General features: G+C 40.3%; 1 protein-coding gene across 4 annotated transcripts in view; it reads left to right on the top strand.

Annotated features, from left to right (window-relative positions):
* MTMR9 (myotubularin related protein 9) overlaps nucleotides 1-19,836 on the top strand; it is a 116,960-nt gene that overhangs the window by 65,675 nt on the left and 31,449 nt on the right. For 3 of the 4 annotated variants that reach the window (XR_009737920.1, XM_061425016.1, XM_061425017.1), the window contains 2 exons: nucleotides 6,850-6,958; nucleotides 11,016-11,141. Coding sequence is in view for 3 of the 4 variants with exons in the window: in XM_061425016.1 (XP_061281000.1) it covers nucleotides 6,850-6,958; nucleotides 11,016-11,141 (235 nt within the window). In the remaining variant the exon portion in view is untranslated. The remainder of the gene's footprint in view (nucleotides 1-6,849; nucleotides 6,959-11,015; nucleotides 11,142-19,836) is intronic. The other variant, XM_061425018.1, reaches the window with a different exon arrangement.

The following is a 19,836-nucleotide window of genomic DNA, read 5'->3' as shown; positions in this document are numbered from 1 at the left end:
CTGGACCAAGATTGAACTCATCACCCCTGCACTGGCAGGCAGATTCTTAACCACTGGATTACTAGGGAAGTCCCAGCCAGTTGTGATTTTGATCCAGATTGTGGTGAATCTGTTGATAAATGAACTTGGTGAGAACTAACATCTGACATCTTAATATTGAGTATTGTGACTTATGAACAAATCTATTACTCCATTTATCTTATTTGGTGCTTTAGTCGCTAGGTCGTGTCTGACTCTTTCGACCACATGGACTGTAGCTCACCAGGCTCCTCTGTCCATGGGATTTTCCAGGCAAGAATACTGGAGTGGAGTGCCAGTTCCTTCTCCAGGGGATCTTCCCAACCCAGGAATCAAACCCAGGTCTCCTGCATTTCAGGCAGGTTCTTTACCGACTGAGCTATGAGGGAAGTTGTCTTATTTAGGTCTCAAATATTTTTTCAGCTGTGTATTATATTTTTCACTCTAGGTCTTTTACATCGTTTGTTAGGATTTCTCCTATGTATTTCATATTTTGATTCTATTTCAAGTGGTATTTCTAAAATTTCAACTTCCTATTCCTTATTTGTATCAATCAAGTTTTTAACTTTCTGTATTTTATGACACATTGTCATCTTAGGGCTTGCCACTCTCAAGGTTAGCTAATTTCCTTTGTTATTGTTGTTTTGTTGTTGTTTAGTCGTGTCCCACTCTTGCAACCCCGTGAACTGTAGCCCACCAGGCTCCTCTGCCCATGGAATTCTCCAGGCAAGAATACTGGAGTGGGTTGCCATTTCCTTCTCCAAGGGATCTTCCTGACCCAGAGGTTGATCTTGAGTCTCCTTCTTGGCACGTCAATTCTTTACTACTGAGCCACTTGGGAAGCCAGCTTATTTCTAGAGAGAGTGAATAATTTGCTTACTGGCCTGCCATTGATATGCAAGCTATTGATTTTTGTATATTTTTGTATCCTTCAGCTTTACTAAATTCATTTACTCAAATAGCTTTTTAAAAAATAATGTTCTTCAGATTTTCTAAATAGGCAGTTGTTCAGTTTAGTTCAGTCACTCAGTTGTGTCCGACTCTTTGTCACCCCATGAATCGCAGCACGCCAGGCCTCCCTGTCCATCACCAACTCCCGGAGTTCACCCAGACTCACGTCCATCAAGTCAGTGATGCCATCCAGCCATCTCATTCTCTGTCGTCCCCTTCTCCTGCCCCCAATCCCTCCCAGCATCAGAATCTTTTCCAAACAACTAAAAACAGTGTTATTTCTTCCATTTCAACCTAGATGTCACTTATCTTGTTTTCTTGCCATGTAGCACTGGGTGTAACTGGTAGTACAACGTTTTTATTTTAAAAAATCTTAAAAAATTCTTTTTGGCTGTCTTGGGTCTTTGTTGCTGCTCATGGGCTTTCTCTAGTTGCAGCTAGACGGGCCTACTCTTCATTGCAGTGCACAGGCTGCTCATCGTGGTGGCCTCTCTTTTTGCAGAACTTGAGGCTCCAGGGCACTCGGGCTTCAGTAGCTGCATCACTTGGGCTCCGCAGTCGTGGCTCACAGGCTGTAGAGCGTGGGCTCACTAGTTGTGGTGCACGGGCTTAGTTGTTCCACAGCACACGCGATCTTCCCAGACCAGGGATCGAAATAGTGTCCCCTGCACTGCAAGGAAGATTCTTAACCACTGGACCACCATGGAAGCCCCTGGTTCCACAGTGTTGAGTAGAAGTGTTGAGAGTGAAATCTCAGCATTATTCCTGGTGAGAAAGCATTCAGCCTTTTACCATTAAGTATACTCTTAGTGGTCAGAGAAGGCAATGGCAACCCACTCCAGTACTCTTAACTGGAAAATCCCATGGACAGAGGAGCCTGGTGGGCTGCAGTCCATGGGGTCACTAAGAGTCGGACACGACTGAGCGACTTCACTTTCACTTTTATGCATTGGAGAAGGAAATGGCAACCCACTCCACTGTTCTTGCCTGGAGAATCCCAGGGACAGGGGAGCCTGGTGGGCTGCCGTCTATGGGGTTGCACAGAGTCAGACACGACTGAAGCGACTTAGCAGCAGCAGCATACTCTTAGTGGTAGAGTTGCTTTTGGTAAGTGCTGTTTTTCAGGTTGAAGAAGTTCACTTCTGTTCTTAGTTGGCTGAGAGTTGGGTTGTTTTGTTTCATTTTAGAGTCTTGAATGGCTGTGGGATTTTGTCATGCATTTTGTATATTTGTTGAGATGAGAGTATGGTTTTTCTTTTTCAGTTTAACACAGTAACGTACTTTGTTAAAACTGCCATGCATTTCTGCAGTAAAACTGAGTTACTCATGATTATCCTTTTATGTATTGTTGGATTTAACTTGCTAATGTTTGTTTAGAAATTTTATATCTAGTTTATGAGGGCTGTTGCTCTGTAGTTGTCTTGTCGTGTCTTTGGTTTTTGTATTAGGAAAATGCCAGGCTTTAGGTGTGAATTGAGAAGTAAATGTCTCTTTTTCAGTTTTCTGGAAGAATTTTTCTTGAGTTGATAGTATTTTTTCCTTAAATATTTTATGGAATTCATCAGTGAAGCCACCCAGGACTGGAGTTTTCTTTGTGGGAAACATTTTAATGAAAATTTCAGTTTATTTATCAGATAAAGAATTAACCAAGTTATTTGTTCTTGAATGATCTTTAGTAGTTTGTGTCTTCTTTGAAATTTGTCCGTATCATTTACATTGTTGAATTTATTGGCATAAAATTGTTCCTAATATTCCCTTAGTATTTTTTAGTGTCTGTGGAGTCTATATGATTGTAACCTCTCTCATTTCTGACATTGTTAGATTGTGACTTTCTGTTTTCCTAATGTCTGCCTAGAAGATTATCACTCTGAAATGATCTTTTGAAGCAGTCATTTTTGCTTTGTTTTTCCCTACAATCTTCTCTTGTCTCTTTTTTTAATTAATTTTTTCCTCTCTTATCTTTGTTATTTAATAGTCTCTGCTTTGGATTCAACTTGCTGGTATATTTCTAGTATAGTGGAATCTGAGGTCACTAATTTGAGACCCAAATTTTCTTCATTAATTTCCTTCTTTCGTAATATAGATGGTCTTCTCAGACTATCAGCCCCACCCAATTCTTCCCTCCCTTCACTGTAACTCGGAAAATCTCAAAACAGTGCACTGGGGCAGTCATCAGACTCATCTTGTTTCTCATCTCCCAGAGATCTTTGTTCCATGTCTTAAAAATTGTTGTTTGATGTTCAGCGTCTTGAAAATGGTTCTTCCTTATATTTTGCCTCCTTATTTTAGTTGTTTCGGGTAGTAGGGTAAACATGGTCCCTGAAATTCAAACTTTGCCAGAAGTGGAAGTGACAAGAATATGACTTTTCAAAATATACTTTATAAGAGGCATTCCACTGTATTGACCAGTTATGGATATCTGATGGAATTTTCTTGCTAGGATTTGACCCATGTTGATAACTTTCGCTTATCCAAATCCACAGTCATGTTGGGGATGGGGGTATTTACAGAATTCAGGAAGAGTAGCTGTAGGAGTCTTCTTCCTAAACTAGGCACAGTATAAATACAATTACCAGTTCTGGGTCAGTATAAGAAGTCATAGTTTAGGGAATATTCACAAGTATTAATGTGAAAGAACTGGGGCAATTTGTGGCAAAGCAAAAGGAAAATCAGAGCTATCAACAAGTATAGACAAAAGAAAACATCAGGAGAAGGAAGACAAAAGTCCCAACTAAGGTAAGATAAATTTATTCAAAACTTAGTGATAACAAAATTTATGATTAGATATGGCATTTACTCTGAAGTTTTCCTTGACTTAGAATAGATATTGCAAGTTAATAGGTTTTAAAGACTGGGAAAAAAAGATACTTATTTTTCAAATCAACTGTTGCAAATTTGGAGGGAAGTGAAATCTGAAATGAACAGTTTTTCCTATGCTTCAGACATATCTCTATACAAACACTTAATACATCAACTACAGTTTTATTTTTCTTATTCTTTGAAGTGAGACTCCTAATAATCTCCACTAAATGAATTGGCCTAGTGTGAATGACTTTATATATTAAAAATTTTTAATATATGTATTTTAAGTAATTCATGGCTCAGATTTTAATGATGGAGGCATGAGGTTCTTCCTTCATTAAACTAGTAAGGGAGAAGAAGGAAGTCGAATACAGGCACACAGCAGAGGTGTTGTGTGTTTGGTAGTCTAGAGACTACCTCAATAAATCACGTCAATATTTTGGTTTCCAAATGCATATAAAAGTTGTGATACACTGTGCTGTAGTCTGTTAACTGTGCAATAGCATTATATCTGAAAAAAATATATATTTTAATTTAAAAATACTTTATTGCTAAACAAAATGCCAGTCATCATCTGAGCCTTCAGTTAGTTGTAACCGTTTTGCCAGTGGCGGGTCTTGCCTCAATGCTGATTAACCCTGACTGATCAGAGTGGTGGGTGCTGAAGGTTGAGGTGGCTCTGACAATTTCTTAAAATAAGACAAGAATGAAGTTTGCCACATTGATTGACTCTTTCCTTTCATGAACAATCTGTCTGAAGCATGCAGTGCTGTTTGATAGCATTTTTCCCCACAATAGAACTTTCCTCAAAATTAGAATCAGTCTTCTCAAACCTTCTTGCTGCTTTATCAGCTAAGCTTACGTAATATTCAGATTTCTTTGTTGTCATTTCAACAATCTTTACCAGGGGTAGACTCCATTTCAAGAAAACACTTGGTTCAACTCTAACCCTAACCCTAATCCTAACCCTAAACCCTAACCCTAACCCTTATCCATTAAAGTTTTATCATGAGACTACAGCAGTTCATTCACATCTTCACATGCTACTTCTATTTCTCTTGCTATTTCCACCACATCTGCAGTGACTTCCTCCACTGAACTCTTGAACTCCTCAACATCATCCATCAGAGTTAGAGTCAACTTCTTCCACACTCCTGGTAATGTTAATATTTTGACCTCTTCCTGTGAAGCACAAATATTCTTAATGGCATCTAGAATGGTGAATCCTTTCCAGAGGTTTTCAAAGTCGGATCCACAGTCTCCAGAATGGGCATTGTGTTGACCGGCATGAAAACAACGTGTATGTCATCGTATGTCTCCTTCAGATAGGAGGTGACCAGGTGCCTCCTCAGTGAGTAGTAGTGTTTTGAAAAGAATCTTTCTTTCTGAACAGTGGCTCTCAACAGAGAGCTTAACATACTCAGTTAACCCTGTTATAAACAGATGTGCTGTCATCCAGGCTTTGTCGTTCCGTTTATAGAGCACAGGCACAGTAGATTTAACATAATTTTTCAGGGCCCTCGGACTTTGGAAATGGTAAATGAGCACTGGCATCAGCTTTAATTCACCACCCACATTATCCCCTCAGAAGAGAGTATATCTGCCCTTAAAATCTTGGAAGCCAGGCATTGACTTCTTTCTAGCTGTTGAAGTCCTAGATGCCATCTTCTTCCAATATAAGGCTGCTTTTTTAAATGGTTTTATTTATTTTTGGCTGCGCTGGGTCTTCCCTGTTGGGCTGCGCTTTTCTCTAGCTGCGGCGAGCGGGGGCTTCTCTTCACTGCCGTGCGTGGGCTTCTCGTTGCGCTGACCGCTCTCGCCGTGGAGCACGGGCTCTAGGGTGCACGAGCTTCGGTAGTTGTGGCTCCCGGGCTCTAGAGCACAGGGTCAGTGGTTGTGGTGCATGGGCGTAGTTGCTTCATAGCATGTGGGATCTTCCTGGACCAGGTATGGAACCCGTGTCTCCTGCATTGGCAGGTGGATTCTTTACCACTGGGCCAATAGGAAAGCCCTAGGCTGTTTTGTCTACATTGAAAATCTGTTGTTTGATGCAACCACCTTCATGAATTACCTTAACTGTATCTGGATAACTTGCTGCTGCTTCTACATCAGCACTTGCTGCTTTCTTTTATGTGATGGAGACAGCTTCTTTCCTTAAATCTCATGAACAAACCTCTGCTTGCTTCAGACTTTCTCTAATAGGTTTCTTTCCTGTCTCCATCTTTAGAGAATTAGAGTAGGGGCCTTGCTCTGGATTAGGCTTTGACTTAAGGTAATGTTATGGCTGACTGATCTTAAAACTTTCTATCAGCACTTAGGCTTTTTTTGTTTTCTTATCATTCTTATTTTCACTGGAGTAGCAGTTTTAATTTCCTTCAAGGACTTCCCTTTGCATTCACAACTTGCTAACTATTTGGCTAATAAGAGGCCTAACTTTTGGCCTATTTCAACTGACATGGCTTCCTTACTAAGCTTAATCTTTTTTAGCTTTTGATGTAAAAAAGTGAGATGTGTGACTCTTCCTTTCCTTTGAGCTCTTAGAGGGCATTATAGAGTTATTAATTGGCTTAATTTCAATATTGTTGTGTTTAAGGAAATAGGGAGGCCTGAGGAAAGGGAGAGAGATGGGGAAACAGCCAGTTGGTCAAGCAGTCAGAAGACACTTATTTATCAGTTAAGTTTGCTGTCATATATGGGCAGGTTACTGGGGCCGCAAAACAGTTACAGTAGTAATATCAAAGATCACTGATGATAAGGCACAGTGACAAGTATAACACAATAGCAACAACAATAATAAGGCTTGGGTAATGTAACAATTACCAAAATGTGATGCAGAGAGAAGTGAGCAAATGCTATTAGAAAAATGGTGCCAACAGACTTGCCGGACACAAAGTTGCAACAAACATTCAGTCTTTAAAAAACACACCATCTGGGAAGCTCAGTAAAGTGAGCACAATAAAACGAGGTCTGCCTGTATAGCTGGTGATTACGACTAACCACCTCTTTTTGAAGAAATAATCATATACTTTGCGTTGGGAGTATATATGTCCTTAAGCATAATTTATGATTTTTTTATAGATTTGTGGGACCACTGGGTACCATCATCATAAAATGTAAGGATTTTCGAATTATTCAGTTGGATATTCCTGGAATGGAAGAATGTTTGAATATAGCCAGTTCCATTGAGGTACGTGTTTTGGAAACAAAATGTGATAAAAGAAGGAACTTTATTTTCGGATTCACTGTGACTCTTATGTTTCTCTTTTAGATAAATATCATTTGAGTCATGTTCTGTGGCTCAAATCTGGAAGACTGAACGCAAAGCCTTACCCTGAATCATTGTTACAGGAGTGTAAAAAGATTTTATTGACTTAGAGAAGTTATTAATGTTACTTATTCTTCTGGGTTCATCTATGTTGTAGCATGTGACAGGATCTCCTTCCCTTTTAAGGGTGAATAATATTCCATTGTGTGTTTCTAAATGTTGAGACTTTTTGAAAATCTTATTTCTTTTGTAAAGCAAGTAATTATCACTAATGATTGTAGTCTTTTGTTTGTTTTTAGTAAATTTGAATTTCCGTATATCCTGTTTGTTTGAGATAGGATGTGTTCATTTTATGTTTATAGAAATGATAGCGAACATATGTCCAGATTAGAAATAATAGAAATTTTACTTGGATAATTTAGTGTTTAAATTGAATCAGTTCAGTTCAGTTCAGTTGCTCAGTCGTGTCCGACTCTTTGTGACCCCATGAATCGCAGCACGCCAGGCCTCCCTGTCCATCACCAACTCCGGAGTTCACTGAGACTCACGTCCATCGAGTCAGTGATGCCATCCAGCCATCTCATCCTCTGTCGTCCCCTTTCCCTCCTGCCCCCAATCCTTCCCAGCATCAGAGTCTTTTCCAATGAGTCAACTCTTCGCATGAGGTGGCCAAAGTATTGGAGTTTCAGCTTCAGCATCAGTCCTTCCAATGAACACCCAGGACTGATCTCCTTTAGGACGGACTGGTTGGATCTCCTTGCAGTCCAAGGGACACACTATTTTCTTTCTCACTTTAACCAACTCTTTTGGTATATACTCATTTTTAAAATTGCTTTATTTTACATCATTACCACTAAATTATAGCAGTTAACTTTACGTTTATAGTATTTTCTAGATAATTATAGAGACACATTGAGGTTTTTTTTCCTTCTGTCTTTGAGTGCCTAATATGGGCTTTGTGTGCAGAATAAATGCTATTGGCTCAACTATTAAAAGGAGGCAGAAAGGCTTAAACCTGTAACTAGGATTTCCTTTGGCTTTTAAACAAAAAAAAACAGAAATAGAAGAACTGTTATGGTACTGAGAAAATGGCATGTAGTATTTTTCTTTCTGCTTTTGCTAAATTTTTCTTATGAAAACAAGAAGATAAGCTGAACTCTATGTGTTACATATTCATCATTGGAAATAACATAGGAATGCTGACTTGGCTGAATTTGTTGACGTGAGTGAGAATCACACTGTGCGTTCTAGGCTGTTGAAGGGAAATGCTGTCTTGCTCTTTGGGCCAGGTAGTGCCACTCACCCACTTCAGTTGAGCATGTTATTTTTTTTTCAGTTGTGGGGTTGGATTTTCACTGACCCATGCACATTTTTTTTTTCTTATCCCTTTTATAACTTGTAAGATAGCAGGTGGATGTTAGTGAAATTGCCTGTGGTGAAGAAACAGGGCAAAAAAGCCTATTACCCCACTCTGATGGCATTTAGCTTTGTTAGCATTTGACACTAATCAGTTGCTTATTTAGCTATACATATTAAATATTATGTAAAACTCTGTAGAAACTGACTGACTACAGAGAAGCCCTTATGGCTGAGAAGAAGCCGCAAATGCTGAGCCACTCTTGTGATTTGACCTTAGAAAATGAACGCTCTGTTGATTGTTTTCCCAGCAGAGTGCATGCACACGGTGTGCTTGGCCTCTAGCCTTGTCCTGGCGTCCAGTTTTCCTCTGTCCCTCCATACAGCTTGATATAATTTGGTAGTAATAAGTGAATTCTTATAAAGCATAGTTGAGCTATTCTTTGTTATCAAAATTCATATAATCAAAATCTGCTACCCTAAGTAGAATCCCATTGGAAGAATAAGTGGCAAGTGCTCAGTTTTCTAAATTATAGTAGGAAGTCTGATGAACCATTTTTTTATGTGTAGTTTCGGTTGTCTTTTAGGGTTGAAATGACTTTATTTCTTTGAGCATTAATGTGTTTAAAGGAAAAGTTCTGTCTCTAGCTACATGAAATGTAATCATGACAAGTCTGAGTGCTTATTGCCTGCTGGAATGTTTGTGAACATGGATTTAAAATAATGATTGTACCAGTCACTATTAATATAGTATGGAGGTTCCTCAAGAAATTGAAAAAGGATCTTTGATCTAGCAATCCCACTTCTCGGTGTATATCTGAAGGAAACAAAATGATTGTTTTCAAGAGATATCTGTACTCCCATGTTCATTGCAGCATTATTCATAATATTCAAAGAATATAAAAACCTAAGTGTCTGTTGATGGATGGATGAATAAAGAAGATTATACACACAATGCGTGCACACATGTACACACACACAGTGGGATAGTATTCAGCCATCAAAAGGAAAACAGTCCTGCCAGTGGGAACAGCCACACGAAGAATGGCCTGAACAAACAGCGGGTGAGACTGGAGGGCGTTGTGCTGAGTGAAGCAAGCCAGACAGAGACAGATATTGCAATGTATCACTTATATGTGGAATCTCAAAAACAGAAAAGGGAAACACACAGAAACAGGGAGTAGAAAAGTGGTTTCCCGGGGCTAGGGGTGGGTGAAATAGGGAGAGGCTGGTCAAAGTTACAGACCTGGGAATCTAATGTATAACATAGACTATAGTTGTTAACACTGTATTATGTAACTGAAATTTGCCAAGAGAGTACAACTTAAATGTTCTCAAAAGCAACAACAGAGGGTAAATATGTGAGGTGATGGATGTGTTAATTAACTCAAGGGGGGAACTCTTTTACAGTGTGTTTGTGTATCAAATAATCACATTGTACGTTAGAAATATTTTACATTTTATTTATCAATTTATACCACAGTAAAGCTGAAAAAATTTTTTAATACTGCAAAGAATATTTTTTAAGTAGTAAAATAATAAAATTTAAAAATTAAATAAAGGTTCTACTGACCTGATCTTTCTGTGACTTAGAAGGAGGTAGCTTTTCTCTGAGAGCTTGGGGATGTTAGCATGATGTTGGCCCCCTCACGCCCCTCCAGCTGAGTGTCTCCAAAATTACAGCAGTTTGAATTGTGCTAATTGATTTTGGTGCCTTTGTTTTTTCTAGCCATAGAAATGCTTTCTAAAACTCCCCTGTCAGGAGGATGAAACTGCCAGGTGACGGGACGTTCCGTCTCTCAGCTCCTCATCTAGTCAGGATTCCTTGGCCTTGCACTTCAGATGGCCTCTAGGCTCCCTTTGGGACCACAGAGTTACTGCCCCGGTTTGAGAGGGGTTAGCGTAGCATGAAGGTGTGAGGGCATCTGCTCACTCCAGGAATGGAGGGAGTTTCATGTTGATGGAGGCTACGTGGAGCATACCGTAGCTGAAATTAGAGCTTGCTGTGTGTCCGGTACCGTCCTAGCCCTGCTGCACACATTCTCTTAATGCCTCAGCAGCCCTAGGCGCGGCCCTCTGGAGTTATTTCCTCCATTGACAGCTGGGGCCCGGAGTGGCCGCGTCACACAATACCACTGTTGGCGCTGGCATCTGGAATTTGAGTCCAGCAGTCTGACTCTTTGCCTACTAAGCTTTTTTTACAATTGCTCAGAAACTCTGGTTTTAAGTAACTTACATATGTAGTTAATAACTGGATTTTGAGCCAAGGCCTTACTGATTAACTGCAGCCTGTTCTCTAATCCCCAGAAACATTTGGACCTTTTCATTAGGCCTTATTACATGGTCTCAAGAAGTTTTTTCCATTTTTCTTCTAGAATAGGTGTGCACATTGTTTTGTTATTTTGTTAATTCAGCAAATGCTAATTGAGTGTTATGTGCCAGATACCATGTTAGAGGCTGAAAATAAGGTATAATTGTATCTAGTGATAAATATAATGTTAGAGAAGTGTATTAGGTGTCCATCATTTTAGGCCATATTTGATGAATATCAATTTGGCAATTAGAAAATGCTTGGAATTGTGACACGTTCCTTTTTTCTTTCTTTACTTCTTTTTTCCCGTAGGCGTTATCTACCCTGGACTCCATCACTCTGATGTATCCTTTCTTTTACCGGCCCATGTTTGAAGTGATAGAAGATGGCTGGCATTCTTTCCTCCCTGAGCAAGAGTTTGAACTCTACTCTTCAGCTGTGAGTAACTTTTGAGAGAATTAATGGGTAATGAGAAATAACGCAGCACTTTACTGGTGAAAATGATCACTTCCTTTTGACAAGTAAAAGAAGTAGCTAATAGCTATTAGTGCTGCAGCCTCTGCCATTCAAAGATTTGCATAATTGTTCTCAGTGCTACAGCTTAAGTAATTTTCCTTTTAGTAGACTTGCTGATAAAGCATTAAGATCTTCATAAAGATAGTCCTGACCTGTTTTAATTTGGGGGTGTTTTAAAAGTGTTCCATAGAAGCAGTTTTATATATAGTAATTAGGTTCTGAGCCATCCCCCCAGAAGTCTGTTGAACTCACTCTGTACCCCGGAGAGCATCAGAAAACCATGTGTATCGATTTCTTCCTGTGGGATAGTTCTTGTGATTTCATGATTTGGGTCACTAAGACCGGTGTACTTCTCCTTTGTCTTTGGGCATGGGGTATCTGTTTTGGTGGATTCCAGCGTTCTCCTCTTGATGGTTGTTCAGTAACTGTGATTTCAGTGCTCTCTCAGGAGGAGCTGAGTGCATGTCCTCTTACTGTGCCATCTTGAACCAATCCCTGCGTGGGATGCTACTTACAAAGGTTTTTTGATTGAACCAAAAGAGAAACATTTGTGTCTTGCATTGAGTGTGCCTTCCCCTTCACTCTTGGCTGGCCAAAATATACAGATACCTCAAAAAAGAAATGGCTGTATCTTATTAAGAAAGAACCTAGAGTTGTCCAATAAGTAGATGCTTTTGGTCTGCAAAAAAAAATTTTTTTAACTTTTTCTTCTATACCTCTGTAAATGGGTCCTGAGAGATCAAGAAGTAGTGACCAGGTGCCATGAAATTTAAAGAACAAAGACGTCCATAGCAGCAAAGTGAAAAAGGAAGGGGAATTTTATATTCTTGCGTATAGAGCATTTTTATATAGCTTGTGCTACCTGTATTTACATTTATTTTCAAGGTCTTTATAGCATTAAAAACTACATAGTAAACATTCTCAAATGCATGCTGCTTTTCTTTCATATCAATTGACTACTACCTGATGGCTACCTTAGAGGAATCCGTAGTTACTTCCTAGGTGGAAAACGGCAGTCCGAATTTGATCAGGAAGGAAGATGTCTGGATGATTTTCCTGGTTATCCAGAAAATATCAGTGTAAATTATTCCTCTTGTGGTTAGGTGCCATAAGTGAATCACTCTTAAGTCTACATTCAGCAAGCCGACTTTCAGATCAGTCTCCTGTTGTGCTCAGAAGTCCTGTGTGCTGACAGCATCCATGATGTGCTTGTCCGGCTCCTGCTTGCAGAGTCTCTAGTGTGAGAGGATTTGCAGCATCACACAGCGTCCCAGTCGGTGTCACCGTCCTGGTACTGAGCTGACATCCCTGCACTCAGACCCCGTGTTTCTGACGTGGCCTGTGGTACTCAGGTTGTCTTATTCCTCTACTGTAAATAGTTCTTCAAATTAAGTTTTATGTCCCCACTAAGTTTTCTTTTCTCTAGATTAAATATGAGTATTTACTTCAGCCTTTTCTCATACCACTGAACTCAGGGCCACACCCTGTCTTGATTGCTTTTCTCGGCAAGACCTTCAGTTTGTAACTGATTCTCATAAAAGATAGCACTCATAACATTTAGTGTAGATTGGAACTATTGCTGATACTTTAAGGTAGCCCAAAGTTCCATTGGCCTCTTTCAGAATTAAATTACTTATGAAGGCACGGAGGAAATGACATTATTAGATTTGTGTTAGAGCAAAGCAATTCTGATGCAAAATGCTGGGAAACTGCTTAGGAGGCTACTGAAGTAATGATTGGATCAGTAACAGAGGGGTTGTAGTGCAGAAAGTTTCAGGAAGTGAAATTAAAAGGAGTTGGCGACCCACTCACTGGACACGAGAGGTAAAACAGGCAGAGGCGTCTAGGTTTTACTACTGAGATGGGAAAGACAGAGAAATGTGCACGACAGGGAGTGAGTGGAGTTCAGTTTTGAAGACGGCAAATTCGAAGGGCCTGTGTGGTGCACATCATTGAATATGTATAGGAGATAGTTTAGAGCTTGAGAGATCTCTGTTAAAAATGAAAAATTGAGAGTCATCAGTGTGTACATTGTGAGAATCACAGGCAGAAGTTGAGATTACTGAGGGAAAACGTCTACTGTCAGTAGGGACCAAGGACTAACCGTGTAGGGACGAGGGGAGGAAAAAGCCAAGGGAAGAGCGAGTTTCAAGTAGGAGGGGGTCACCAGTGTGAAAGCTTCTTTTCATTGTTTATTGTCTCCTGAGCTAGAATACAAGCTGCTAGAATACAAACTTTCGGAGGCTGGGGACCATGCCGTTCTTGTTCCCTGCTGCATTCCTAGTACATGGTTTGCAAGCAGTAGGTATTTGTCAAGTCAATAAATGTAGGAATGTGTGCATTTGTGCAGGACAGGACAAAGTTATGACAAGTCTTTATATCACTGAAATCCTCCATCAGGTAGACACATATCACTTCATTGGTATTCCTTAAGGAAGGTTTTTTTGATTGTCTAAAAAACTTTTTCAGTAGTATTAGCCAGTCCCTACTTCTCTGTTATATCCAAAAGAGATATGTGGTATTGAGAAGACAGAGTGCTCAAACTATCTCTCAAATCATTTACATTGCATCCCAGATGTTAATGTTGACTGCTTGACTTTCTGGGACTTTGTTTCCATGTCTATAAAATCAAAGTGTTGGACACATGACAAATGTAAGAGTTCCTCCCCTTTTAACATACTTTTATTCTAGGATATAATAAAATACTATTTCGGATACTTTGCTGAAATGCACATATACAGTATATATCGGTACTTCCCCAGTCTACCACTTTAGAAATTATATACAAAAAAGATGATGGTCAGGTAATGGTTGAGTAGCCCCTGTCTGACAAGATCTTCTGCAGATATCAGTGACAAACTATGAATAAAGCAGAAAAACTTGAAGCTCTGGTGAGTGAACAGAAAGCAGCGTATTTTAGAGGGAGGGGAGGAAAAACTTAGAGGAAGTGAATGGCAGAGTAAATTTCCTTTTTTGGGGCTTTGTCCTGAAGTTCGCACAGTTAACAGCATTGATGGTGCTGGACAGCTAACAGCCTAATGGAAAGCCCACTTTCTCTCTGGTGGGAGGAACCAGAGAGCCACAAGAGGGGAACCTTGATTCTGTGTGGAATCCTGAATCTCTGGCTGACTCCTGAACCATTGCTTGGGGCAGACCGGGGGCAGTCAGAAGTAAGATCTGAGTTGCCGTGCATCTCAGATGTTACGAAGTTTGTGGTTTGTCTGAAGAAGCTAATTCCTTGTAAAACACTCTTCAAAGGTGTTTAACAGAATGCAGATTTTCTGCAACATAAAATTCACAGTGAATATAGGATATAATCCAAAGTTGGATATTATGACTCATATTATGACCCATTCTATGACCCATTCTATGACCCATAGAAAAAGAGTCTATCAAAAAAAGAAAAAACACAGTCAACAAGTACCAGTCCCAAGATGCCTCAGATGTTGAAATGTTTGATCATTCAAGGTCTTTAGAGCAGCTGTTTAAATTGCTCGATTTTCCATAAAGGTAAATATGTTTCAAATGAGAGACAAGACAGGAAATCTTAACAGAGAAATAGAAATGCTAAAAAGAGTCAAATGAACCCTCAGCATTTTTTGAAAATATATATCTGAAATAAAATGTTCACCTGGTTAAATAGCAGAGAGGAGATGACAGGACAGAATCAGTGAAATTGAAGCTAGAGCAATAGAAATTATTTGGAGAAATAAAGGAGATGGGAAATTATGGAAAAAAGAGCCTCAGAAACCTGTGGAGCAAAATGGCTAGCGTGTGTGTAATTACAGACCCAAGAGAGAATAGACAATAGGTAGGAAAAACATTTAAAGAAATCATGTTCAGAAGCTAAAAATTTGGTCAATTTTATAAGTTCAAAAAATTCAGCAAGCCCCAAACAGGATGAGTATGAGAAAAATCAGGCTAGGCACATGATTGTCAAAGAGCAATGGTCAAATGAAGGTCTTGAAAGTTGCCAGTTAATAACAACACATTACATACAGAGATAATTCAGATGACCATGCACTATTCATCAGAATTTATGGAGACGACATGATAAAACTTTTATATTTTAAATTTTATTTATTTTTAGAGTATATTCAGTTGTGTCGGGTCTTGGTTGTGGCACACGGGACCTTTATTGCACCATGTGCAGTCTTTTGCTGTGGGCCACGGGCTCTCTAGGTGTGGTGCATGGGCTCCAAAAATGTGGGCTGCGTAGTTACAGTGGTCCAGCTTAGTTGCTCTGCAACTTCTTCCCTGACCAGGGATCAAACCCTTGACCCCTGCGTCATCACAGGGCAGATTCTTAACCACTGAACCACCACGGAAGTCCCAAAAAACTTCTATTAAAAAGTGCTGAAAGGTAAAAAGCCTATCAACCCTGAATTCTGTATCTGGTGAAAATATCTCACAAGGAAGAAGGTGAGACAACATTTTCAGATAAAAAGAAACTAAGAACTTATCACTAAGAGACTTTCACTATAAGAAATGTTAAAAGAAGTTATTCAGACTAAAGGGGAATAATACCAGAGGGAAACCTGAATATTCAAAATAATTGAAGAATATTGGAAATGGTATAATTAAGTATAACAAGCTATTTTTTCTTTTTAATGTCTTTAAAATATGTATGACTAAAACAAAAACTATAGCATTGCCTCTGTGGTATTTATGGTATGTAGGCATGTTACACAGAAACGATGTTGTTAAACATGGGTGTGGGGTGGCTGAGCGGGTCAGTCGTGTCCGACTCTTCGCGACCCTGTGAACCGCAGCACACCAGACCTCCCTGTCCATCACCAGTTCCCAGAGTCCACCCAAACCCATGTCCATCAAGTCGATGATGCCATCCAACCATCTCATCCTCTGTTGTCCCCTTCTCCTCCTGCCCTCAATCTTTCCCAGCATCAGGGTCTTTTCCAATGAGTCAGCTCTTCACATCAGGTGGCCAAAGTATTGGAGCTACAGCTTCAACATCAGTCCTTCCAATGAACACCTAGGACTGATCTCCTTTAGGATGGACTGGTTGGATCTCCTTGCAGTCCAAGGGACTCTCAAGAGTCTTCTCCAACACCACAGTTCAAAAGCATCAATCCTTCGGCGCTCAGCTTTCTTTATAGTCCAACCTTTACATCCATACATGACCACTGGAAAAACCATAGCCTTGACCAGACGGACCTTTGTTGGCAAAATAATGTCTCTGCTTTTTAATATGCTGTCTAGGTTGGTCATAACTTTCCTTCCAAGGAGTAAGCGTCTTTTAATTTCATGGCTGCAGTCACCATCTGCAGTGATTTTGGAGCCCAGAAAAATACAGTCAGCCACTGTTTGCACTGTTTCCCCATCTATCTGCCATGAAGTGATGGGACCAGATGCCATGATCTTAGTTTTCTGAATGTTGAGCTTTAAGCCAACTTTTTCACTCTCCTCTTTCACTTTCATCAAGAGGCTCTTTAATTTCTCTTCACTTTCTGCCATAAGAGTGGTGTCATCTGCATATCTGAGGTTACTGATATTTCTCCCTGCAATCTTGATTCCAGCTTGTGCTTCCTCCAGCCCAGCATTTCTCATGATGTACTCTGCATATAAGTTAAATAAGCAGGGTGACTATATACAGCCTTGACGTACTCCTTTTCCTATTTGGAACCAGTCTGTTGTTCCATGTCCAATTCTAACTGTTGCTTCCTGACCTGCATACAGGTTTCTCAAGAGGTAGGTCAGGTGGTCTGGTATGCCTGTCTCTCTGAATGGATACATAGACCTATACAGTTTCAGAGTTTTTACATGTTATGTAACATGGGCTAATGTTTAAGTTAACAGTATATATTATAATCCCTGGAGCAGTTTCTCAAACTTGGCACTGTTGACCTGTGGGCTGTATAATTCTTTGTTGTGAGAAGCTGTCCTGTGCATTGTAGGGTGTTTGGCAGTATCCCTGGTCTACCACTAGATGTCAGCAGTGGTCTTCTCCACCCCCCAATTGTCTCCACTCATTAACAAATGTTCCCTCGAGGCAAAATCACCCCTAGTTGAGAACGATTGTCCTTGTCACTTCAGCTCAGTAAAAGTAATCATAGAGTCAGTTCAGTTCATTGGCTCAGTTGTGTCCGACTGTTTGCGACTCTATGGACTGCAGCATGCCAGGCTTCCATGTCCATCACCAACTCCCGGAGCTTGCTCAAACTCATGTCCATCAAGTGTGTGAGGCGATCCAACCATCTCATCCTCTGTCATTCCCTTCTCCTCCTACCTTCAGTCTTTCCCAGCATCAGGGTCTTTTCTAGTGAGTCGGCTCTTCGCATCAGGTGGCCAAAGTATTGGAGTTTCAGCTTCAGCATCAGTCCTTCCGGTGAATATTCAGGGTTTATTTCCTTTAGGATTGACTGGTTGGATCTCCTTGCAGTCCAATGAACTCTCAAGAGTCTTCTCATTCTCACAGTTCAAGAGCATCAATTCTGGTTCTCAGCTTTCTTTATGGTCCAACTCTCACATCCATACATGACTACTGGAAAAGCCAAAGCTTTGACTAGACGGACCTTTCTTGGCAAAGTAATGTCCCTGCTTTTTAATATGCTGCCTAGGTTGGTCATAGCTTTTCTTCCAAGGATCAAGCGTTGTTTAATTTCATGGCGGCAGTCACCATCTACAGTGATTTTGGAGCCCAAGAAAATAAAGTCTGTCACTCTTTCCATTATTTCCCCACCTATTTGCCATGAAATGATGGGACCGGATGCCATGATCTTTGTTTTTTGAATGTTGAGTTTTTTAAGCCAGCTTTTTCACTCTCCTCTTTTCACTTTCATCAAAAGGCACTTTAGTTCTTCTTTGCTTTATGTCACAAGGGTGGTGTCATCTGTATATCTGAGGTTATTGATACCTCTCCCGGAAATCTTGATTCCAGCTTGTGCTTCATCCAGCCTGGCATTTTGCATGATGTATTCTGCATATAAGTTAAATAAACAGGGTGACAATATATAGCCTTGACGTACTCCTTTCCCAATTTGGAACCACTCTGTTATTCCGTGTCCAGTTCTAACTGTTGCTTCTTGACCTGTATACAGATTTCTCAGGAGGCAGGAAAGGTGGTCTGAGCAATCACTTAAAAATGTTAAGAGATGTGATTTAAAGTTAATATATTAAAGTGGAGTTCTAAAAAGTAGTTCAAAAGAAAGTGGGAAAGAAGAAATAGCAATTAAAAAAAGAAGGGGCAAACAAAATAAATGCTAGACTAAAATCCAGCAATATCAATATTTAGTATTACTGAGCTTAACACCCCAAGTAAAACACAGAGATTGTCAGAATGAATTAAAGGAAAAAAGCAAGGGAGTTCCCTGGTAGCCTGGTAGTTAAGATTCCAGGCTTTCACTGCTGAGGGCCTGGGTTCAGTCCCTGATCAGAGGACTGAGGTTCTGCAAGCTGTTGATGCAGCTAAAGAAAGAACAAGTAAAATTGAAATATATGCTGTGTACAGAGGTGCATTTTGTGTTCTTATTTTTAAATAGTTTTTATTGGAGTATAGGTTCTCTACGTTGTGTTAGTCTCCGCTGTACAGCAGAGTGCGTCAGCTGTTCCTGTATGTGCACCCCTTTCTGGGCAGCCTTCCCGTTTACGTCGCCGTAGAGCCTGAGTGAGGCTCCCTGGCCCGCACAGTAGGTTCTCACTGGTCACCTGTTTCCACGTAGTGTCAGTAGTGTGTGCGTGTCAGCCCCAGTCCCCCAGTTCATGCTTCCCCCACTCGCCCCTTAGTGTCCAGGGAGCCAGTTTCGTTCCTTCTTACAGCTGAGGAATATTCCATTGTATCTAGGTACCACTTTTTTTTTTTTTTCAGCTTGTCCTATTTTTATTTGGAGGCTATATTCAGAAGGCCCTAACTAGATAACTTTTGCCGTGAGTTATAAACTCTAGAGAGCCTGTTGTTATAAAGACAACTCACATTTTCTTTTCTTTTTTAAGGTGGTAGTTTTATCTGTTTATTTGCACATTCATTCTTTTTTTTAACTTAATTTTTTTAATTGGAGAATAATTGCTTTACAATATTGTGTTGGTTTCTGCTATACAACAACACAAATCAGGCGTAAGTGTGTATATACATGCCCTCCCTCCTGAGGCTCTCTCCCCCAGCATCCCCTCCCAGGCTGTCACAGAGCGTGTGTCACAGAGCGTGTGTCACAGAGCACGTGTCACAGAGTGCATGTCACAGAGCGTGTGTCACAGAGCGCTGGGCTTGGCCCCTGTGTTACGTGGCAGCTTCCCATCAGCTGTTTTTGCACGTGGTGGTGTGTATCTGTCAGTGCTGTTCTCTTGATTCATTTCCTCCTCTGCATCCACAAGACCGTCTGTGTGTCTATTCCTGCCCTGCAGTTAGTTCATCAGTGCCGTTTTTCTAGATGCCATGTATACACAGTACCATACTGCAGTTGTTTTCTCTTTCCATATGACAGGCTCGAGGTTCATCCACCTTGTTTCAATCGACTCAAATTCATTCCTTTTAATGACTGATATTCCATTGTGTACATATATATATGTACGTATCACAACGTCTGCCGGGAGTCAGCATATTGCATATTGAGTGCATATTGCATATTGAGTGCAACACTTTCCACAGCATCATCTTTCAGGA

The sequence above is a fragment of the Bos javanicus genome, chromosome 8, assembly GCF_032452875.1.
Source record: "Bos javanicus breed banteng chromosome 8, ARS-OSU_banteng_1.0, whole genome shotgun sequence".
NCBI lineage: Eukaryota > Metazoa > Chordata > Mammalia > Artiodactyla > Bovidae > Bos > Bos javanicus.
Note: the sequence above shows the minus strand (reverse complement) of the source record. Positions and strands in the feature narration are given on the sequence as shown.